This window comes from Mangifera indica, chromosome 1, assembly GCF_011075055.1.
Source record: "Mangifera indica cultivar Alphonso chromosome 1, CATAS_Mindica_2.1, whole genome shotgun sequence".
In the NCBI taxonomy this organism is placed as follows: Eukaryota; Viridiplantae; Streptophyta; class Magnoliopsida; order Sapindales; family Anacardiaceae; genus Mangifera; species Mangifera indica.
This window is the reverse complement of record NC_058137.1, coordinates 19,489,810-19,514,578: the sequence shown is the minus strand read 5'-3', so window position 1 is coordinate 19,514,578 and position 24,769 is coordinate 19,489,810. Positions and strand designations below refer to the sequence as shown.

The following is a 24,769-nucleotide window of genomic DNA, read 5'->3' as shown; positions in this document are numbered from 1 at the left end:
CAACCCCTAATGACAGCTCAGTGTTTTTTGCACAAGAGTAAGATCTGCACGTAGAATGAACCTGATAGGCTTTGCTCCAGCTGCAATAATTAGACGATTACTCCGCTTTGCCGGTGCCACCGGGGTAGCAAGTTCGTGGCCTTTCTGCCCTTAACTACTGTCTATAAACTTCATAAAGAATAATTCACATTTGATAGTATGGAGAGGGGCAGACGGCGAAAATGTTGGACAAATTTGGATGGTGGTGACTTAATGACAGTGGTGGCAAACGTTGTGCAGAAATTCGATATAAGGGAGGTGGTGTGATGCCGACAGGTATACATGACTGGGATGAACCGCGTTGCAGGGGAACGTCCCGCTTTTTTGAAGGTATTGTCAGGTCTGCAGATTGTATGGGTTGAGTTTAAAGTCTGTTTCAGTCTAGCATGACTCAAAAAAAATATAATTTAAAAATTTAAAAATAATTTTAAAAAGTTAAAATAAATTTATAATAGGATGAACTGATATTCTAAAGACCAACAAAAATATGGTCTAAAAGGCCTTTGGCTGTGTCCTGGATTTTGCCATGCATTGAGCCGACAGCTTACAAGACCTACCCTTTGACCGACCTTAGCACGACACAGTCCGTTAAGTATGACAGATCACAGCAAATTCAGCTCTACACAGCCATGACTGTGTAGAGGGGGGCAGGTGAGAACATAACCAATTGGTGGCTGCTATTTTTGTGTTTATGTTTTACAGAGGGCTATACAAAAATGGAGGGGTGGCCTCATCCCATGTTTCAGGGCTATGACAAACACTGCCAAATGGAGAATGTGAGATAAATATGGGTGGTTTGGGTATTTGGTGTTTTGAAGCACATGGTTTGAGCGACAAATGCCAAAGTCCTCTTCCGTGGGGTTAAATCCAACAACTCTTTCCAACTCGAGGGCTCTCAAGCAGATTTTGCTTCTGAGTAAGCCTCCACATATCCTGTATAAGCACACATGACATGCGGTTAGATTTATAAGATGTGACAGATGAGACAACCGTATAAAACCTACAAAGTGCACAGACTATTATGGAAACTTAGACTAAAATACTTGCTTTCCTCAAAATATTGTTCTAACATTTGTTAGAAAAGACAGAAGTTAGAATCTACAGAATATAAATCAATTGCATGCGCACCTTGTGGCGCCGGCCAAAATCAGCACTGCCAGGGGAACCTGATTCGTGGCTAGCTTTATATGGTAAGGCCTGAGTTCTGATCTCTGGACAAGAATTGCAAATATCTCGGGGACTTTTACTAGGAGTGCCACACCATGAAACTGGCCTGCAACCAGTCCAAAGCTCACTACTCTTTCTCAGCCTTACATGTGCTGATGGAGAGTGATCGTGAGACAACAAATAATATGAATTACGATCCTCTGTAAAAAAGGTGGGAGCTAGATCCAAGGGTAATAATGACCTTGAACTTAAGTCATCACATTGTGGGAACATGCAAGATGGTCTAGGATATGAATGTCCAATTAAAGGACTATAACCAACAGGATAATATCTTCCATAAGCTAAATTCGGTGACTGCTGATTATTTGGAAGCCCCACTTGAGAAGTGATATTCCAATCTTCATTTGTTATTCCCTTCTTGGCTGCAAGGTTGAGTAAACGTTTTTCATCAATTCCTGTTGTCATGAGCAATTTCCACATGTTCCTCTGTGTTTCCCGTTGGTTGTGAATCACTTGATCCCTCAATGCCATTTCAAACTGAAGCTCAATATTAGCCATTCCCTACATCAATGAAATACAACTGTGAGCTTCTCATAGTAAGTTTACGTCTAAACTCATGTCTTCAAAAATCTTTTGAAATGATATATTGCCCAGATAAAGTAAATCACAGCAGTATATGGGCCTCTCACAGAAAGGTAGCCCATAAAGTAAAATCATACTATGTCAGGATAAAAATAAAAATGACAAGGCCTGTCCTAGCTTCTAATAACATTAAATATTGAGTACCATTCATTTTCAGTGATGGGTTATTAAGCAGTCAACCATTTTGACTCAACAAACAGTAACGATCTTAGTAACTTATTTTTATATAAACTATTAAATCAGAAAACTGGAGATGCCAAATACAGCAACAGCTAATTGCTAGTAGATTGAAACTGCTTAAATCCACTCACCAGGATTCTATATTGGCTGAGAATGAGCAAGTAGGTCTTATTGCCATTGTTACTGATGGCTTCATCAATCATGTCTTGGAGTTCACATCGATGACTCTCATTTGCTTCAATTTCCTATAAACAGTATCATTCGTGGTATTGTTTAAAACAGATGAAAACTATAATCTTTCCAAGGCCTGATCATAGTTCAAATATTACCTTTTGATAATTGACACCAGCCTCGTCATTGTCACGTATGTTATCGAGAATTACTTGCCTCCTTGCTCTCAAGGCCTCTACAACTGCTTCATCTTTCTCAGTAGCCTGCCACAGAAAATGGAACTCCAGTTAAAAAATTATCTAAAACTTCTTTGTTTTGATAAAGAACCATCTGGTAATATATCAGCAGTAGTTATTTGTGCCGAGGGAAGACCCTCAACCACACCTCAAACCAACGAGTGAAATGAAATTATGCTACTATTTCTTTGATAATCAAGAGTAGATTTGTTGACTAGGTACTATTTCTTTTTCTTTTCTTTTTTCTTATAAGACTTTTGGCAGTCCTAGCTGACGTGCCAATTTCATTAGAGATCATCAGACCATCAATAAAACCTAGTTTGAAAAAATCATAACTGTAACTAAATTGATAGAGCTGAGGAGAACTAAGCATAAGTAAGAAAGATGAAAGCTTAGAGCAAAATAAACAGTAAGCACCAATAAACAGCACAACCTGGTATTTTGCAATAGCCTCATCAAGATGTTGGAGTTCAGAACGTATACGAATGTTCACTTCCTCAAGCTCAAATAAAGCCTTCTGTAAATTAATCCTATCCTGGACATTTTCACTGATTTCATGGCTCAAAATATCCAACCAAGACAGCTCATCATCTGCAGATTTTTCAGCAGGTTTGATACTTAGCTGTGATTCCTTTTCAGCTAGTTCCTTTTTCAGTCGGCAGACCTCAATCTGTACAATCAAATAATGTTAAGTCCAATCTATAGAAAATGCTAATCAGAATTACAAATATTTAGCAATTAGCAACTAACCTGAAGATTGTCAATCATCCTCTGGTAGTCTGATACATGGGTATCAACTGTACCAATGTTTTTCTGAACAATCATTCTCACAAATGATTACTATGTTACTGATCTCACAGACAATACACAATACATACATACATACATATATTCATGTATATATATATATTCAAAAATACATACATCGTACACATATTGCACCGGACTGAAGCCTATGATATGCAAGTTTATGCAGCACACAGACGTACAGGAATTACATTAATTATAGCAAAAAAGATAATAAAACATTCCCAAAAAAGAAACAGCATCACTTTCATTAAACAAAAAGCAACAGAGCACCAATTGCTAGTAATAAATGGTATGCAACCTAGTCATAAATAATCAGAACACACAACAATACACTGTACTGCTCAGAACTGAAACCCTACTAAACCGAGTTGATACAACCCAAAATCATGTTCTACCTGAATATGTGTTCTTATTTCCTTCGCCCGGTCAGCATATTTTAGGGTATTCACAGTGTGATGATATTGACTGTCAACTGGTGATATGGTTGCCACCATAACAGTTTGAGAATTGCCACTGAGACCATCTTTTAATATCCTTGTCAGTTTGCTGAAACTTTTTCACATTAGCTACATTTTTTGAGAAAACAAAATCAAATATTGATATCAGATAAAGTTACAGGAAGGTTTTCAGTCTATAATGAATCTACCACATACCTGTTCCGATAAGGAACATAAGCCAGTCCTTTCTTTTGTTGTTTTCCCAAAGCATTAATGCAATTTGCCAACGCTAGAAGAGAACGATTAATATTGGCTCCATCCCTTAGCTTTCGCCCTCCACTATTTGTTTCAAAGGCTCGTTCACTGCCGGCAAGATCCACAAGAGCAAGTTTTCCTCTCATTATTTGATTAAGATATTTGTTTTTCTGTCTTCTCTTTACAGTGATCTCTAAAACTGCATGTGATCTGATTACATTCAAATTAACTTGTATGAGATCAGGAAAAATGATAAACCCTAACAGGGGAAGTCCCGCTTTCTTCTTTTTCTTGTTACTTATTAAAATAATCTAATTCATAACAGTCTGTAATGGTGGCAGTGTAATGATGCAAAAGCAAAAGTCGCACCTTTCCCTTTACACTATTTATACTTACAGCTTGCCTAATTTTAATTTGTAAATTCAACTGTAATTTTCTTGAGGATAAAAATCCCGGTCGAAAAGCTAATTGTTATTAGCTGGTGGAACACACTTAACTCTTCACCTTCAACAATATGAAAATATCCCAAGTCTTAGGCAGCTAAGCCCAAAAAATAAAAAAATAAAAAATTTCTCCCTCACACACTGGATTCTTCTAAGAGGTTCAGAGCATAAAAATTGAAGATGAAGTGCAAACTAAATTCCCTTTTTTTCCTGCTGATTTGGCCGGAGTTTGGATTATGGAAAGAAAAATATTGAAAATTTCACATAGTATTTAGTGTCAAATAAAAATATCTAGATATCATGGCAATGGATTAATTTTGAAAGGCCAAAAGGTTAAAGCAAGCATTAAATTGGAAAAGTATGCAGCCAAAATGACTGGACAGACAGAAGATGTTTAACAAAACTCATCATGGCAACAACGACAACTGTAAGTTTACAACAAGTAAAAAAATTTAAATATTGTTCACCGTGAGGAAGTTGCATTGGCCTCAGTGCTTTCAGTTTTCCGCCGACTATTCCCCAAATTCAGAAGTTCAAGAATCTTATCAGCTGAGTGGACCTGAAGCAAAAGAAAAATAATCAAGGAATAACTAGCCAGAAGACCAGCAATAAATTGAAGACAAAACAAAAGTGCCCTTAATAAATCACAGTTTACTACAGAAACAGTATAAACACAAGAAAACATAATCAAAACCAGATTAAGTTGCTGATGAATAGACTACACTCGGGCAGAAAAAGGCTTATCTTGTAAATAATTCACAATACAACATAAATAAAGAACAAGAAAAATGGGTTTATAATGCAGGGAACAATTTAGTTTGCTTTTGTTAAAAATGCTGTGAGAAGCAAAAATAGACTTAATGATCAAAGGATTCACAAATTACTGATAATGGATCATCAGAGAACCAAATAATAGACCAACCACAGGGGATTACTGTTTCTTTCCATGAATCGTAGAGCATAAAAAGAAAAAAACAATAAAGTCGTTCACTCAATAAAAGAAATGAAAATTATCAGCTAAACTTAATTATGCCACGCAATACTGACATTTGAGTGTGGCATCTATGAGTAGCCCCATTTCAAGCATTGACATGTTCATTAACCAAAAACAAACCAGGTGAATGCATGCCAAAACTATGCCAAGCTAAAGCATTTGCATAAATTCAATGCATGTGCCTACAACTAATAATTCCAACAAAATTAAAACCCAGAGGCATCTAATTTGCCACCACCTATGTTAGTTGTAGGAAAGTCATTAGTTGAACAATACTGATGTCATCTGAGACATATTAAAAAGGCTAATAGACATTCAATCAATATTTCAAGGCCATACGTTTTGATGAAAGAGATCCAGTGGATTGATTACAGTTGATAAATATATGAACACATATAGAAGAAATGGAACCTTGATACATCTCAGCCCAGCAACAACCATGCCATGAACTGGATCCTCTCTGAGTTCCAAGTGACCCGATGACTTTTCAAGCAAATCATAGATAACCTGAATTGTTAGAATAATCAAATATTGACTTGATACAAAAAAAACTTTACAAGCAATTCTTGAAAAATCATAATTGAAATGCAGGCCTACTTCATTGTGAACTTCCAGGTAGGAGCAAGTAACTTCAAATTCATCAGAACTTTTGTCCTTTTTGATAAGGTCAAATATTCTATGCAAACTGAGAACCATGAGTCCAGGATCACTGTTTGTCCCAACCATTGTATATGTTTTACCACTGTGCAGGTATGAGAGTTGTTAAATTCATTATAAAGGAAATAACAAATAGACCAGACAATTCACAAAAAAGAATGTAATATCATGATCTCAAATAGTATATACTAAACTTAAATTCATTAATTATGGAGGTAGTCTAAATAAAACCTAACTCAAAAAGAGGGCCTACATAATTAAGAAAACAAAGAGTACCTTCCAGTTGAGCCATACGCAAAAACTGTTGCATTGAGACCTTGAACAACCCCAGAGATCACAGAAGATATACATTGCGCATACACATCCTGGAAATTATGAAGTATAGTTATACAATACACACATAATACTATCACCCTATTTACATTCTACACATTATTACTTGATACATCCATTTAACCAACACAATGTAGCTGCTACAGCCACATTCATACAGTATTCAGCATTTATGTTTGCCTACTCAATTGCTTGAATTCCTTTCACATGAATCCGGTAAACATTAAATGCATCAAGCATGTTAACATGAAACTAATTGCGCCAAAATTTCCTCATGATTCTTGACATTATAAAAAGAAAAAAGGGAAAAACTTATAAAAGCTAATCTCACCAGGAATTTCAAACACTCAAGATTCCACCTTTTTTATAAAAGTGCAGCATGATACACAAATGATGCTAACGAAGAGGAATATTGTACAACTTAATTCTCTAAAAAGAAAAAGAAAGAGAAATAAATAACCACATGCTGATCTAATAAAAACCTAACGAATTTGGAATTTGGGTCAGATATAAATGAATAATAAGCAGAATTTCAGCCTTTAAAACTTAAATATAACTATAAGTCACATACCGAGTTTGTACAATCAGAACTAAACGCATAATCAAAACTATACTTCTTTTCCTTTGTTCTATACTCTATGCGTTCAGGATAATCCTTTGACAAATCGGGATCCAAAACAACCACCTCCTACAAATTCCAATTATTCCGTTACAAAACGCACCCTCTCAGCAAAACAATACAAAGTTCTAGAGGGAAAAACACAAAGTAAAATAAATATAGGAAAAAAAAAAACAAAATAACCCCACACCTTGTTGTCATTTACTCTAACAATGTCCCTGCCGTGTTCTCTCCCCGTTAACCGTCTACATTTCACAGCAACCTGTAGCCAAAAGGCAAGCAGAGACTATAACGAAAATGAAATTGGTGAAAACAAAAAAGCATTACACAAATTGTAACGCGATGGAATCTGAAGTTAACAAAGACGACTGACCGTAAGCGTTGTAGTTTTCTTAGTAGCAGAAGCTCTAATAGTCGGCATTTTTCATCAACATTGATTTCATCAATCTAAAGTTAAAAGAACCTCTTATTCGTACAAAACACAGTGCAGACGTAATAAACCCGAACCCTAAGACTAAGCTTTCAATCACAAAGAAAACAGAAAACAAATAAAACAAACTTGATCACGAATTTTTCACTCTAAAAAACGAGACGACGGAAACAAATTTGACAATGTATCAACCACAACAGTGCTCAAAAGTAAGTTGAGACTCCTACATTTCATAGACATTAATATTATTATTTATTTCAGTTTTGCAAGACATAAATTTATTTTTTAACGTATTACAGAGATATTAATATTTAATAAATGAAATGGTGTAAGAGAGAAGGGAATTGATACAGTGGTTAAAGGCTTATGGTGGCAGTAGTAGTGGCTGCCATGTAATGGGTGAAGGAAGACTTTAATTTTATCACGAGATGAAGGAGAAGAAAGAAGGAGGATAACAGACAGCCAAGAGAGTTTGTATTTATTACGTAATGATGAAAGGAAATATAGAAACAATAAAAAGATGGGGCGTCACAGAAATGATTGTGACCGTTGGATTGCGGGGCTAAAAGGAAACTTCATGGGTGCGGTTAAAAGGTAACGAACTCTTTTCAAAGCCATTTTGTTTGGTGGAAATTAAAATGACTGAATAAATAATAAATAAATGTTATTACGAAAAAGATTATATTACTGTTATCATTTGGATATTAAGAAGATTTAAGAGTGGTGAGTGGGATGCACGTGTATTACAATGATTTTTTTAAAGACTTAATAAATCAGAGTCTTTGAGATCGAAAGGTCAATAATCAATACAGGTCCGTTTTAGATATGTACGGTTTAAGTTTTAATTGGATTATATTGCTATACTCGGGCTGTGAAGTTTGGCCTGTCAACCTGTCTGGCCCAATATAAAACTGTTGACATTTTTAAAAAAATTATTTATTATTATTATTATATGAAAAATCCAAGAAATTAACATATAAAATTCAAACCTATTAATTTTTTTTTATTGATGTTATAAGAAAACCATAAAATTATTTCAAGAAACTCAAACCTATTAATTGTTTATTATTATTAATATTATAAAAAAATCAAAAGATTAATATAATGATCCAAACTTATTAATTAGTTATCATTAATGTTATGAAAAAACCCAAAAGATTAATATGGGGAATCCAAAAGGTATTAAAAATAAAAAAATTAAAGAAAATATAAAAATATATAATTAAGCGAATCGATTAATTAAAGAATTGACACGATAAGATCTAAAGATTGTTAAGTCATGTCGTAGGCCTTGAAATTATGATAGGTAAACCTAACCTGCTAAACACACATTATAACGAGTTTGGATACAACTCAACCTATTAGCATGATGGATTACATCAACATCGATTTGTTCTAGTTCGACAAAACCCCTTTGACATCTCTAGATTAAGGAGTCTTTAATAGAAACAAACATAATCTTAATTCAGTAATTAACTATTTATTTCTATTTTCAATAAATAATTGTATTATTTAAAATAAATTTATAAGATTTTATATAGGAAATTAGTGAAGGATGACTTTTAAGGCAATTAAAACGGACAAAATGAGCTAAAATATCTAATTTACAAATGATATAAATGAGTTAATTTTATTATTCACATTTAATAGTATTATTGTTTAAAGGAACTTTAGGAGGTTGATAACTTGATGAGGTGACAGCTAAGTGTTCTAATTTATAACAAAATGTCTTTTTTTTTTATATAATAAAAAAATTTTATTTGAATCATATTGTTAATCTTGAATTCAATCTTATAATTATTGAATCAAATAAACTAAAAATTTGATTTTAATATAATATGATTAAATTTCAAACTTACACTTATATCTTTGGACAATATCTTTTCCATACAAATTATCCATAAGAAGGCAATATCTACAAACAAATGTTAACCCAACCAATAAAGTGAGAAAAAATGATCAGATTTTTGGTATGCAAATTAATGACCAACTTTTAACATTCATATCACTTGTCTCTTTTCTACTTAAATAAAAATGGTAAATTAAAATTTTTGCCTCTTTTTTTTTTTTTATGCACACACACACGCGTGTATATATTATGTTATTTATGCTTAAATCATTACATGATGTTAATTTTATATTTGATTATATCATATATAGTAGATTAGTATTTAATTTATTGTGAATGAGTTTATAATTATGTTAAATGTTAAAGTAGATAACGGATGTACGATTTAGGGATGATTATGGGTGTAATTTCTCATTTTTCAAAATTTAAATAATTAGATTTAGTTTTACAAAATGACTAAAAGTTTGTCCCCAAGGCCAAGTTTTACAAAATGACTTTTCCCTCCTAGGGTTTAGTTTTCAATCTCTAGCATCAAATCCAATGTCATCGCTCACGACAAAGAGTCCTCAATGCATCACTATGCTATAACAGTCTCTTTCCCCTCTTCTGAAACAATGATCGATGAATATCTCATTTAAGAAGATGAAGAGTTTCGTCAACATTCCAAAGGAGTGGGAGAGCCCACCGGAGCATGGTGATTCATTGGAGACCCTTCGTCGCTGACGATAACATCAGATTTAGTACCAGAGATTGAAAACTAAACTTCAGGAGGGAAATGTTATTTTTTTTAAAACTTGGCTTAGAAAGCAAACTATTAGTTTCTAGGGTTTATGGGGGAAAAAGAGATTAAATTTTAAAAAGTTGGAGTTCCGTTAGCTTTAATCGTCTATGAGTAGATGTTTGAAATTTTCAAAATTAAGAGATGAGAACTTAAGAAAGCAGGATATTTTGGATGGGAATAAGTCCTTTGGCCAAATTATAATTACTAAATCAATGTCTCCCATCATAGGACAACTCAATTCTATAACATAAATTTTAATATCCTAAGATTTTCATTATGTGAGGAATATGAAATTTATATCATGGAATTAATTTTATCTTGTTCATTCATGGTTATTTTCATCATGACAAATACTTCTATTATGTCAGGACATAATTAAAATGTCATTTCGGAAAGCGTGATGGTTCGAATTTAACTAGTCGAGAATACTAAGATTTCTATTATGTGAGTCATCCAAAGTGAAAGACATGGAAAATGAATAGTCTTAGATAAAGATATAAATAAAAAGGATTTCCTACTTATTAAATTTAATTAACCAAGATTTTAATTATGTAAGGTTAATTAGGTTTAATAAGAATTCGATTCCCTATTAGAAATTTAATCTAATGGAATTTATGGATCTTGTTAAAAGCAGTGCATGACTCAAATAAAATAGTGAAAACTAATACGATTATGCAATAAAAAGGTTTAAATATATATATATATATATATATGAAACACTAATAAAACTTATTTTTCTTTGCAATATTTTTTGAATATTTTTGGTAAAATTAATATGGCCAACAACGTACTTTTAAGAATAATGAACAACATTTTGACTGGACTAAATTTTAAAGATTGTAATCTGTAAAAAGTTCTAAATTTCAAAATAAATTGCCTACATCTTGGAAACACCTTTTACCGTCAACATAGCTCCAAATACCTCCGATGAGGAACGTAAGAAGTTTGAAGCATAGGTTAAGGATAATCAGAAAGCTCAAGGCTACATGTTAGCCTTAATGAATAAAAAGCTCAAAACTAGCATGAAAACATTTCGGATGCATATGGTATCGTTATGGCTCTACAAGAGTTATATAGCAAAAACTTGAAAGTACTAGAGTATGAGCTATGCGATTCACTCTTTAGTATAAGACTCAGGTAATGATTGCCCCTTAATGATCATGTCGTAAAAGTGATCAATGGAATTAGACAACTAGATGTGTGGGGCATGGTCTTACTAGACCATATCAAAGTGAATTTGATTTTGCATTCCTTCCCACTAAGTTATAAACTATTTATAACTAATTACAATTTGAATCAAATAGAGCGTATAGTTCCCGAGTTGCTCAATAAGCTTTAAGAATTTTATAGCCAAAGGAAGACAGATACAAGACATGCAGATGTCTACATGGCTTTTACTAGAAGGGCAAACAAAGTTCTAAGAAGCAATAGAAAAAGAGTCCAAATGTTGCACCTAAAAAAGGGAATTTTAAAAAGGGCGCAACCAAGGTGAAAAAAGGCAAAAGCTAAAAGGAAGTGTTTCCATTGTTAGCAAGATAGACATTGGAAGAGAAACTAACCTCAGTACTTAAATAGTCTTAAAAAGAACAAAACAAGTATAATCCATTCTTAAGTTATTGAATTTGAGTTAAGTTTGGATTTAAATAATCATTCTTGGATTCTAGATTTAGTAGCAACATCTCATGTATGTGTTTCTATGTAGGCACTTCAAAATAGTTTTATTTTGTCATAAAGCAAGATCATTTTGAAGATGGTAAATGGGTAAAAAGTGCAGTTGAGGCCATGGGGACTTGCCACATATGACTACCATCAAGACATGTTTTGAAATTGTATAAAGTTTTATATTTTGTAAAAGCCATTAAAAACATCATTTCTTTTTTCTACATTGTGTAAACTTGATTACAATATCCAATTTAATGGAAATAAATGTTTGATATTTTTTGAAAATGTTTTACGGGGCAAAGTTGTAAATACAAATAGTTTGTATATATTAGAACTGAATAATTACCATTAATAAATTTTGTTACTAATAAAAGAATTTGAAGTAAAACAAACCCCAAGATTCTATTGCATCATAGATTAAGTCACATAAGAGAAGAAAGATTGATTTGACTTAGAGAAAGTGAGCTTTTAAGTTTATTGGGTTCAGAACCTTATCCGACATGTGAGTCATGTCTCCGAGGAAAGATGACCAAATCTCTCTTTAAAAGTAAAGGGAAAGGTGCCAAAGAGTTATTAGAGATAATACATATAGATGTATGTAGACTATTTAATAATATGGCTAAAAGAGGTTTTCGCAACTTCATTATCTTCACCGATGATTATTCTCAATACGGGTATCTGTATTTAATGAAATACAAATCAAACTTCTTTGAAAAGTTTAGAGAATTCAAAATAAATAAAAAAAAAAAAAAACTAAAAAGATTACTAAAATTATATGATTAGATCATGAAAGAGAATACTTGAGTATAAAATTTCAGGAATTCTTGAAAGATAATGGAATAATTTCCCAAATGACTTATCTATATACACTTTCTCATAATTATGTATATAAAAGGAGAAATCCAATGGTATGTTTTACAGGGTTACCAATGTCATTATGGAGATACGTTTTCCAAACCACAGTGCACATCGTGAATTAGGTATCATCAAAATCTATCCATAAAACACCATATAAATTATGGTATTCCAAATGCCCCAACCTTAATTATATGAAAATTTAGGGGTGTCCAACTTATGTTAAAGTAATTAAAACAAATAAGTTGGATGTTAAATTAAAGAAATACTGATTCATCGGATACCTTAAAGATTATTTAAGGTATTATTTTTACTTTTTGACTGATCAAAAGATAACAATCAATAGGAATGCATACTTTCTCGAGAAAGGGTTATTAGAAGAAAGTAGTGTAGGAAGAAAATCAAGCTCGAGAAAGAGACTAAAAAGCCTCAAACTTATATTATTGAGATTGGACAATTCACTCGATGAACCTCAATATCAAATATTACATTTCCAAATAAAGATCTTTTAGGGTATCTAGACTTCTAAAAAGGATTTCTTCATGGGTAGAATTTTGAATCCTACTTAATGGAAGAAATAGATTATAATGATGATCCTAGAAGTTATAAGAAAGTTATACTAGATATTGATTCAAGTAGATGGCTAGAAGCAATGAATTTTGAAATAGAATCAATGCATGTTAATCAAATATAGACACTTATTGATCCATTAGAAGGAACTAAACCTATAAGTTGTAAATGGGTCTTCAAGAGAAAGATTAGCAAGAATGGACAAGTGAAGACCTATAAAGCTCGACTAATAGAAAAAGGTTATACTTAGAAACAAAGATTGGATTATGAGGAAACCTTTTCACCTATACCTATGATTAAATCCATCCAAATAATGTTGGCTATCATAGCATACTATAATTATGAAATTTGACAGATAGATGTCAAGATAGCATTCCTCAATGGATTCATTGAGAAAAACATTTATATGGAACAACTCATAGGTTTTTTATCAACTTCTAAAAGCAAAAAATATGCAAGTTGCATCGATCCATTTATAGATTGAAGTAAGCTTTAAGAAGTTAGAACACTCTATTCGATGAAATAGTAAAACCATTTAGTTTCAAAAAGAATCCAAATAAACTCTATGTCTACAAATGGGTTAAGGATTATGCCATCACATTTCTCATACTATATGTGGATGACATACATTTGATGGGTATGATATTGACATGATGAATGAGATTAAAATCTAGTTATTTAGAACCTTCCCAATGAAAGACTTAGAAGATACAACTTATGTTCTTAGAATTCGTATCTATAGAGATAAAACAAAAATGATAATTGGATTATCTCAAAAATTGTACATAAAAAGGTTGTTAAAAAGCTTCAACATGAAAAACTCAAAAAGAAGACTTTGGCCCTTCACTCATAGTTTTCAATTTTCTAAAGATTTGAGTCTAAAAACCAATGAAGAATGATAACGGATGCATAATATATCTTATGCTTCGATTGTGGGTGAACTCATGTACGCAATGCCATGTACAATACCTAATATAACATTTGTCGTAAATGATACAAGCAGATACGAGGTTAACCTAAGAGAAAAAAATTGGTCAACTGAGAAATCAATTATTAAGTACTTAAGAAAAACTAAGGATCATGTTCTAAGTTAAATATTTAATGATACTTAAACTATAATTCCCAATCAAATATTGACGATAAAAGTATACAACAAGTATGATTGGATTTGAGCCAAACTAAGCCCCAATAAGGTTTGACTTGTTTTTGAATGATTGAGTCTTGGGCTCAACTCAGGCTTATCGAGCTCGCTAGAACACATATTCACATTCAACTCACTAGGTAATTTTACTATTTGTGATTGACTCGTAGAGATTGAAAAACAAAAAATTAAACATAAAACAAGAAAAAGACTTACAAATCACAATATTTAGCAAGAGATGACACTAAAAAAATTATTAATAAATTAAAATTTAAAATGCAAGAAAAAAAAAAGCATTAAAGTTACATACCTTTGATGCGACTTTGATATAGGCCAATGATTGAGTAGAAGGAGGCAGAGGTGTCAAAGAAAGTTGAAGGCTTTTAATGTGGTAGTTAGCAAAACTAAACTTTTTAGCAACGCAATAAGTGAAAAACATCTAGTGAGTGAAAAACATCCCACAAAAGACTCTTGATACAATAGTCGACAACATAAAACTCTTGAACAATATGAATAATGAATGCTAAAGAAAGTTGAAGGCTTTAAGTTTTGTCCATGAAAGTTGAAGGCTTGGATTTAATATCAAGGAAAGTTGAAGGCTTGGAGCAGTACATATAATGAATGGTGTTAGTGGTGATTGATAAAGCTTGAACTTGAACATTTGGATTCATGTGGTAGTGACTTTAGTTTTAGTTTTGATTTTTTCAATGGAAACACATTTTCAAGAATAGGTATTCAAACTATGGAAAGTTTCCATAATTTTTAATTAAATTTTTTTTAATGCTATAATAATCTCCTTGAAGCATTAATTGGAAACTTCCTTTATTCTATAAAATAAATAAGGTAAAACAGTTCCTTTAACGCAGTGCAACATATATTTCAATCTCAACATAAGCGAGCAGAGTACAACCCATGTTTGGTTTTGGGTTCAAGTCCGTGCTTGTTTTTCGCTTTTACCCTAGCCTTGTGTTCATGCCCGTACTTGTTTTGGGTAGGTTGGTTTTAGGCTTGTTTTGAGCTTGAACAAGCTTACCTCATCTTCATATGTAATGAGGACCTAAGTAGTTAGAAGAGTTCTAAATAATCAACCGCAACTAACTCCATTAAAGAAGCTAAATATATTATTGTTTCAGAAGCAACAAAAGAGATTGTATGGATGCGTAAGTTCGTATCCAAACTCGGTGTTGTTCCAAACATTGCTTATCTAATAACCATGTTTTGTGACAATATCAACGCTATTACACAAGCAAAGGAACCAACGACATATAAAAAGTATAAAAATATTTAACAAAAATATCACGTTTTGAAATAATTCATTAGACCTGGAGAGATAATAATACATAAGATATCATTAGCAAACAATGTCGCTAACTCATTGACTAAGGTGATAACATTTAAGCAGTTAGACCATCATCTTCAAAAGATGGGTATACGATACAATAGTAAATGGCTCTAGTACAATGAGAGTTTTGTTAGTGTATGCCCTAGGAACTATTTATGTTGTTGGTTTCTGGACATTTTATTTTGTATATAAATTTGTGATAATTTATTAATAAAAGAAATAGTTCTTTTATTCATGCATAAACTATTTTCTTAATTTGCATTAATTTAAAGTATGCGTGTGAATTATCTGGATGACTCATTTAACGTATAATCTAAATCATCGAATTATTCCCTATAGATGTGATATATGTTGGACAATAATATAACATAGTGGACATACTAAATGTCTTCATTAATTGTCATAAGATGACATTACTGGGGGGTGACAATGATGCTTATGTCATTAGGGCATTAGTATGGATTAATTGTTAGAGAATTGTTTTTAAAACATGACCAATAATAATAAGTCACATGGTTATTAAATCATAGTCAATAACGTATCATATGATTGTACTAGTATACAAAGTAATTTTTTGACCTGAGACATCATGGTTGAATGTGATATGGATGCATGTGATTCATAAGGTCTATAACTATGGAGATAACCATATTTTGTCCATGAAGCCATGTTGGTCATGTGTTGTTTGTATTCGAAAATGAATGGTGATCAAGATAAGATCATTCGAATGGGGACTCACGACTACATCATAATGAACCTAAAGGATCACGCAAATAAATCAAATTTTTAAGAATGAGGAATAATTATCTAAGGTTGGTTAGCACTTTCCAAAGGATAATAAAAATCATATAAAATTTTATATAGGTACAAAAGTAACATTTTAAAAGTTAAGATGTTAGTGAGATGAAATTAAAGTGGCTAAGGTATATAATTGACATACATGCATGACAATAATTTAAATAGAGAATTTTATAGGCTAAAAGAGAATTAATATACAAATTGGCCACCATTATAAAAAGAAAGGTTTAGTACATTTTTGAATGAACTAACTCATTTAGCCATTTCTCACTAAAGCAAAAAAGCAATCCTCTCTCTTTGCTTTTCAAGCCTCTCAACCAAGGAAGAATTGAAACTTCATGGTGGACTTTCTTTGGAGGTCTTATACTTGGAAAACTATTTTCATCATCTTATATCGACATAGGAAGCAAAGGAGTAGGTATAAACCCATGGCCTTCTCACATTTTTGTCTTTCATGCATTGATTCATGCTCTTTTCCTCATGTATGTTAATTTAACATCTTCCTTCCCCCTTTTTCTTTTATTAGATACCCAAGGGAAAGAGCTTATATGATTATGAGAAAGATACCTAAGAGTTTAGATACTTGAGGGAGAGAATAGATATGATCAAAGAGAAAGAAAATCTTAGGTAGAGAATAGATTGGACATGAGATAAGTCCAAAAGTGTTCTAAATGATAGCGTATCGATAAGTGCCAAATAGCTTGTTGAGATTTGAGATTATTCGATACATATGGGACACCAAAATTGAGATTATTAAGTTAGTAAAGAAATACACATGACCAAGGTATACTTGTAGATAAGGTAAAATTCATCAATTGGTATCATTAGATTGAGTGATACATTATTGTCAAGACTATAGTCTGTCGATTTGCTAGGACTTCATGGGATGTAGATAGTTCATTCATTGATGATTCTAAGACTTACAAAGATATGAAGAGTCTATTGATTGAGAGTCTATCAATTAATTTAGTCAAGATCATAAGTTTGTCAAATAGTGATGAGTGAATGGATAACCCAAACTAGAGAGAGATTGCCTTAAGAGTGGTCACTAGAATGGGTACGCTGATTCCCTTGTATTCAAGTTAGATATCAACAACCTAAGATTGAGATCAAGATAACCTGAGTAGTAAAGGAAGGGAATAGATTATGGTTTGAGATTGTAGAATAGATCATCTCTGCTTACTAAGTTTTATACTAATCTTATTCTTTTGCATTTTGTAGGTGACTGAATTCGATGTGATGATAACAGTTAAATGATGGTACAACATATGAGAAACGAACTCATAAGTGTAAATAACCATGATTATGATATGATATGACTTTGATGGATTTGATTTATATTCTAATACATGGATTATGGTTTTAGATATATTATTATTATGCTTGGGATTATTTCATGTTTATTAGACTATTAGTTTTTATTTTTACAGTAAAGATTTGTGATGTTATTCATATATTAATGAAAATTATACATGTTTGAATTGAGAACATTTGATTTTAAAATCATATGTCATTCATGCACATAGAAATTTTAATAACACTTTACCCCGAATGATAGGATATTCAGGGTGGGGTGAAACAATAGATATTGCATGAATTTGATGATGATCTTAGGATTTTTGATGATGATCTTGGAAATATGTTACAATGTTATAATGATATATGTTGTGATGTTGGCTAGTAAAGTTATATAAGTAGAAAACTCATAGGTCATGTGATAAATTTATGGTGTTATGTTTGATAAGGTGCTAATAGGATTGGCTAGTGTAGAGACTTATTTTTATGTTTTATAAGACATTAGAAACATGTTTGTTTATGAAATGAAATGGTATGATCACTTTTAGATTCAAAGGAAATGCATGATAGTGTGATATAACCTATAAATATATCTACTAGACGTTATGTCCCAAGGACAGGCATAACCATGACATACCTAAAATAGTTTTATTTACGGTCATGTGCAATCTCACATAAGGACATTGTAACACCCACATGTATGATCAAAGACAAAATAGTTATTTTTAAATAATTATTTTTACTTCAATTGATCGTAGACTGGAAATAGGTTGAAATCAAATAGTAGTATTTAATTTTAGCTTATACATGATCGTTTATGAGTCCATAGACATTTGTGCATAGCCTCTTACATCAACCAATTGGATAAGGGTCACATCTATAATTCTAAACATGATGAAAGACTGTGCACCTATAGGATGCATACCTATTCATATGGTTTTAGAAATTACATTTTAAAAAGCATACCATCATGATTTTGAGGGATAATTCTAAAATACACGAAAACATCCTTATTTAGAGAGAGATTGTGCCAGAGAGAGGGTTTTTGATATTGTGATTTTAACAATAGGGATCAGTTTATGGTAACGTTTAAAGGGGAAAATTCATGCAGAGTAAAAGAATCTAATAGTAACGCTTTTACACATCCTAGGCAACCAAGTAAGTAGAAGCACAAAATTTTACCTCAGTGATATAACTTAGGCATAGATTGATTGATGTATGATGTCTGATTTAGCATCGTCTAGTTGATGATTTTTTTTTACTTTATGTATATTTGTTATAGTATCAATTGGAGAACCCATGTATATTCGTGTGTACATCACATTCTTGTGATGATTATATGAGGATATAAATGTTGTATGCCATGTTAATAATGGTAGAATAGTTATTTCAATAATTAAGAGCATAAACTAGGGATTGTGTGCCAATTTGAGTTCTTGGAGTGTTGATGGTGCTATTGTGAATGACCTTGATATGTTTTGATGTATTTTCATATTATGCCAATTCTTAAATTATATGTTATTTGTTGAACAATGTGTTTGTTGCGATTAAGATAAGAAAATAGCAAGTTTTAGCACTCTAAATGTCATGAACGACCATGCATCAGTCATGCATAACTATCATAAGCTTGGAATAACAGTCTAATACACCAAGAATACTTGTACATGCAATCGCGCACACCTATTCATAGCTTCAGCACACTTGGTCATGGCCTATAAATTTTCCACATGATAATGGACAAACGTCCATACGTGTTGTTAGTCATTCATCATCATTGGAAAAAAATGACACGAATGCTCGTTCATCTAGATGAACAGCCATGATTAGTGTTAATGATTAAAATACCCTTAGGGCTTAGGGACGACCATGATGAAGAAGGATGGTCGTGTATCATTGACGATAAAAGTTATATTTTGAGTGGATGGAGTCAAGAAAGATTGGAATTAGAAGAGATGGGTTTTGAGTGTGGTTGCTAATATAAAAGAAATGAGTGAAAACTGTGATTTTCTTTTTGGAAAAAATTGCTAGTACACCCAAACTGTCTACAAAAATCTTATTACTAATAGGAACAAGTCAAAACGGATACAAGTTCAAAAACTTAAAACTCATATCCATTTTTGACCAAGTCTAATGAAGGTTATGAAAATACTATTACTCAATATTTTAATACATAATCATAATATTCACAAAAAATTTAATTATAACAAATTATGAATAAGTGGAATAACTATTATACTATATATAACAAATTGTGAAGTAGTGGAGTAAAGATTGTACTATATATAACCAATTGTTAAGTAGTTGAATAAATATTATACCATGTATACCATCATATTTCTATCTTTGAAAATCTAAATTGATTATCTTGCCATAAATTTGATGGTTATTAGATTATAAATACTAGTATTCATAGCTCACAAACATTAAATTAATTTATAATTCTTTCAAAAAAACATAAAGAAAAAATGAAAATTTTCTCAATCTACATGGTACTTTTATTTGCTCTTCTCTTTTCATCTGGTAAGTGTAAATTTGAATTCATTTTAATTTGAAACAAGTTTTTTTAAATAAATTGAGATGATTATTCCTTTTTATTTAAATCAAGTTTTTATTTTAATAAATTAAGATATATATATTAAAGTTTTTTAATTATTTATTAATATTTTGTTGTTGTCAATATAATAATTGCAGGCAATGAGATAGTGATGGTGGATGCTAAAGATTGTGTAAAATCAATTATCAAGGGAAACGATTGCATTCCTAATGATTGTAAGGGTGATTGTATGGCAAAATTTGGATTATCTGCTAAAGGACAATGTCTTTCTACCTTGGAATGTCGATGTACTTATCCTTGTTAATTCCTTGTAATTTTCAATATTTAAGGTTTTAAACTTTTTTAGTACCTTAAATTAAATAAAAAGATTTATCCATTGATCTCTTTTTTATCGTTTATGAAAGTTATATTAAATTGATGTTGAATGTAAAACTTTTAAGAAATTAACATGATAAGATCAGCCAAAAATTGATTTCATTGAAAAAATTAATGGGAAGAGACGTAATTTTAATTTTGTAAATTGAGTAAACGCACTATAAAAAGAGTAGTAAGTGTAGTGTTATTATCAATTTTTTTTAAATTACATATTTTTAAATGGGAGGATGATTATTTTTCTCTCGAACTATGATTGAATAAGAAGTTATCAACTTTAAAGTTAAAAAATGATGTATTCTTATTTTCTATCCAAATTTTTTCATCATCTTTAACTTTAAAAATGTATTAAGGTAATTTTCAAAAAATGGAAAAGAACTATTTCCCACCCAAATTTTAGCCCAATCTCAAACTTACACCTACGGAAGATAAAAAACTCAAACTCTCACTTGTGACAAAATTACTATCCAAATTTTCAGTTAGAAATAGAGGTAAAATCTTCATTTTACCTATAAACTGTAAAACTTTAAAATTTTATCAAATTTTAAAAACTAATATTTCAACTCATCTTCAAAGTTTGAAAAGTTTATATTTCACTTTTAGGGTTTGCTTCCTTCTCTAGCCACCACCAATGGCGAACACTTTCCATTTATCTCTCGTCTCCAACTATAAAGGATGACCCTTAGTTGTCCAGATCTAGATGATAAAGCATTGTGTAGATCTAGAAGAACAGACGAAGGATGACGAAGCGTCTTCCTTTGTCATCTAGGTGGTATGACGAAGGGATCTCTGTCTCTTTATCGCACTGTGTGATGAAGAGATCTTCGTCTCTTCATCGTACCAACAAGGAGATAGAAATTTTTTTGTCGTACCATCGCCATCAGACTTGGAGAAAAAAGAGGTCAGAGACGACGTCAAAGATAACATCGAAAGATGAAGTTGAAGAATGGAGATAAAATTGCTATTTTTAAAGGTTATAAGGGGTGGTTGAGTTTGAAAAACTATAGAAACCTTAGTATTGGGGGTAAAAATGTTACTTTTTAAAGTTTGAAAACTTTAGATAAAGATAAAATGTTAGTTTCTAAAACCTGGGGGAAGTAATAAACTTTATAACTTTTAATATAAATAGTAAAATGACTATTTTACCCTTTCTTTTAACAAAAAAAAAATAACAGAAGTTTGACCAGAGTCAAAATTTGGGTTTTCATCTCCCTTGGGTGTGGGTTTGAGATTAGGCTAAAATTTGGATGGAAAATAGTCTTTTTCCCCTTTAAAAAATCGTTTATTTCTTCTTCTTCTTTCTATCTTCCACATATTACTATTAATTAGGTATATATGTAGCATCTCCCTTCAAAAGTGTTGCTCTTTGGAGGGAAGTTATAACACCCATAGATATATCTGAAAGGCATTATAGTCATTTCTCTAAGCAAACTGTCTTGGAGTTCTTCTATCACTTGAACAAATTCTTTACACTTAGTTTGTCCCAGATTGTGTCAATACACTAGTTGATACTGAATTTCTTCCATAAGTATTTGAAATACAAATTTTTGAGAATTAGATGCCTCATAAATGTTGGAATTACAAGTTTAGCACAAATGTTCTCTCAACTATATGAATTTAGGCTTAGTGAGAGAAAAAAATTTGAAGCAAATAAAGAAGAATAGCTTAATATGATCACAATGATTTTTTCTAAACTTTCTTCACTTCAAATATGGTCTATTCATAGAGTTCAAGTGGTTTTGTAATATGCAATATTTCTGTTAGAGATGGAAACTAGCCACTTTTCTATTGAAAATAATGTTTTGCTCTTGAAAATGCTTAGACACAGTTGGCACCTAAGTTTTACAACTAAGTTAACTTCGGTTTAAGTTCTCAATGAATAGTTTTAAATGTTAATGCCATAGATGGAATAGGTGGCATATCTTTGAAATAGATGGCTTACACTTCAACACTTGCTTTTGTAAAATTCCAAAAGCTTGCATGGTGTCTATTTTGACTTTAGCATGACATGTAAACTGACTTAGAATTACACAGGGAACGAGTGGCATATTTGAGGCATGGTTGGACATGAGTTTGATTGGTGTCCGATGAACCATGGTCATGTATGACTTGTATTGTTTTTGCATGGTTGGACAAGTATGTAAAACACAATTAGACATTCCAAAAGAGAACAGTTGGACATCCTGAAGGAGCATAGCTTAACTTTATTTTGCACAATGAAAGATTGATTGGCATCAAATGAAGTAGCATGATTGGAGCTTACTTTGATACAAGGATGGAACAACTAGACAAGATGAAACATGTTGTCATCCAACATTCTCTTTAAAACTTAGCATAAGTTCTAAAAGGCTGAACAAGTTTAAAATTTCGACATAATCTCTCTTATATTTTTTTTCCCCTTTTTTGTTTTTTTAAAAAAATTTATAAATAATACTCCCAACATTCAATATATTCTCAAAAACTTATTCCAACCAATGAGTCATCCAAAAACAAAAAAAAATCTAATATCAAATATATCAATAAACAAGAAAAATCAACCATTATCAAAATGACATCTAAACATATGCATTGCTAAAATGTGATGACAAAAGTCAAGCAACATCCAAAGTTTGAAACTAAATAAGGAAATTAAACAAAAATAACTAAAGTTTCGAAATAACTAAACATATGAAAGATAATCAAAAGATGTCATGATATGCAAAATGAGAATGAAATGCATGCTCATTGATCTTTATCCTTCCATCCGTGAAATTCTTGTTGAAAGCTCTCATGATCATGTCTTAAGCATTGTTATTCTTGCATAATTTGATTTTATCTTTGAAGGATCTCAACTTGCTTTTGAAGGATTGCAAAATATTGACTATGCATGTTATCTATATGAAATTGTATTGCTTGGAATGCTTTACTCATAAAGTTCATCATATAGACAAATTGATCTTTGAAAGAGTTTTAAATTCTTTTTCTTCCATTCTCAATCGTTTATCAAGTCGAAAGCTCAATCCAGGGATATCTTTTGGTTGATTTTGAACAGCAAGAAGAGGAACATCCATTTGATCTTCAGTTTGTTGTGACAATTTTGAAGGGAAGAAAATATAAATTATCTTTACATTGAATTAGGATACAACTATATATAACACAATGAGTAACGGTTATTTTACAAATCTGTAAAAAGAGAAACTGAAGCCTAAACTTATGGACAAAATTACTCTTAAACTGCTACTGATAATTGGTCCAAAATTACTCCTTAACAAACACAAAATTACTCCTAAACTGTTGCTGATAATTGGCCCAAAATTACTCCTTAACTAACATGTTGAACATGAGGAAATCAGTCTTCTTGACCATAAATAATTTTTTTAACGCCTTGGATGGTATTCTCTAAATTTGTGACCACCTTGTCTTTCCTTTTCTAACAATTCCATCTTTACCAAGGATTGAGCAATAAAGTAGTTAAACTCTTTGAATTGAAAACAATACTTTGGATCCTCTGTTTTTTAACTCAAGTTTCTCAGCAATGAATGATATAAGCATCCCAAATGAAATGGTATGATTGTTATTCTTAATCAAATATAGTTTATGAATCAACTATCTTGTCATGTCAACCTGAATCCCATGGCGAGCTGCAAACATCAACTTTAAATCTTGAACCAAAACTTGTCTATTTAAATCAGTTTTGGCATTTAAAGTATAAGTGATAATCCTGTAAAACACTCTATAAATCAAGCTGTCCAAATTTGTTGATTTTGGAAGATGCAAATGGAATATCTAATTTCTACCTAATTCGTTCCAAACATCATACTGATTAAAGTTTGCATAAGTATTCAACATGCCTTTATAATCACACTTTAACCACACAATCTAAATTTCATCATATAATCCAAAATATTAACCTTTTCATTCGTTCTTAACTTTAAAGAACTATAGAACTCATAGACCAAATTTTTATAAGCATCATATTTCGTGAAAAATAAATTCTTCCATTTCATTCTATTTACTATCTCCATAAATTCATTAGCAATCCTTATTTGTTCCAAAATAGGCATATATACACATCTTCTCGTATGAACATTTCTATGTCTAATCACTTTCAAACAGTCATTTTAATAATTATTTCCTATAACAATGTCATAGTGTGA

At 31.5% G+C, this 24,769-nt stretch overlaps 1 protein-coding gene and 1 long non-coding RNA gene across 2 annotated transcripts; one reads left to right on the top strand and one right to left on the bottom strand.

The window, feature by feature from the left end:
* Positions 1 to 461: 461 nt before the first annotated feature.
* LOC123192716 (kinesin-like protein KIN-8B) lies at positions 462 to 7,888 on the bottom strand. Its single transcript, XM_044605393.1, has 15 exons — positions 7,357 to 7,888; positions 7,174 to 7,245; positions 6,936 to 7,052; positions 6,308 to 6,396; positions 5,972 to 6,116; positions 5,786 to 5,881; positions 4,848 to 4,939; positions 3,899 to 4,147; positions 3,641 to 3,791; positions 3,186 to 3,248; positions 2,869 to 3,105; positions 2,358 to 2,462; positions 2,160 to 2,273; positions 1,168 to 1,767; positions 462 to 972 (listed from the first exon to the last, which is right to left on the bottom strand). Exons 1-15 carry the CDS (start codon positions 7,402 to 7,404, stop codon positions 901 to 903), a joined length of 2,250 nt encoding a protein of 749 aa, XP_044461328.1. The 5' UTR covers positions 7,405 to 7,888; the 3' UTR covers positions 462 to 900.
* A 12,244-nt stretch (positions 7,889 to 20,132) lies between these two features.
* Positions 20,133 to 20,643, top strand: LOC123205826. Its single transcript, XR_006499899.1, has 2 exons — positions 20,133 to 20,227; positions 20,399 to 20,643. It is a non-coding gene; the product is annotated as an uncharacterized LOC123205826 (long non-coding RNA).
* Positions 20,644 to 24,769: the final 4,126 nt, after the last annotated feature.

What these genes read in the sequence shown, in the direction of transcription:
- LOC123192716 (XM_044605393.1), bottom strand. Translation starts at nt 7,404, where the DNA reads ATGCCGACTATTAGAGCTTCTGCTACTAAGAAAACTACAACGCTTACG. An exon ending in TATGTTCCTTATCGGAACAG is followed by an intron (nt 3,792 to 3,898) that starts GTATGTGGTAGA and finishes AAAAAGTTTCAG; the next exon opens with CAAACTGACAAGGATATTAA. An exon ending in TCAGCCAATATAGAATCCTG is followed by an intron (nt 1,768 to 2,159) that starts GTGAGTGGATTT and finishes TCATTGATGTAG; the next exon opens with GGAATGGCTAATATTGAGCT.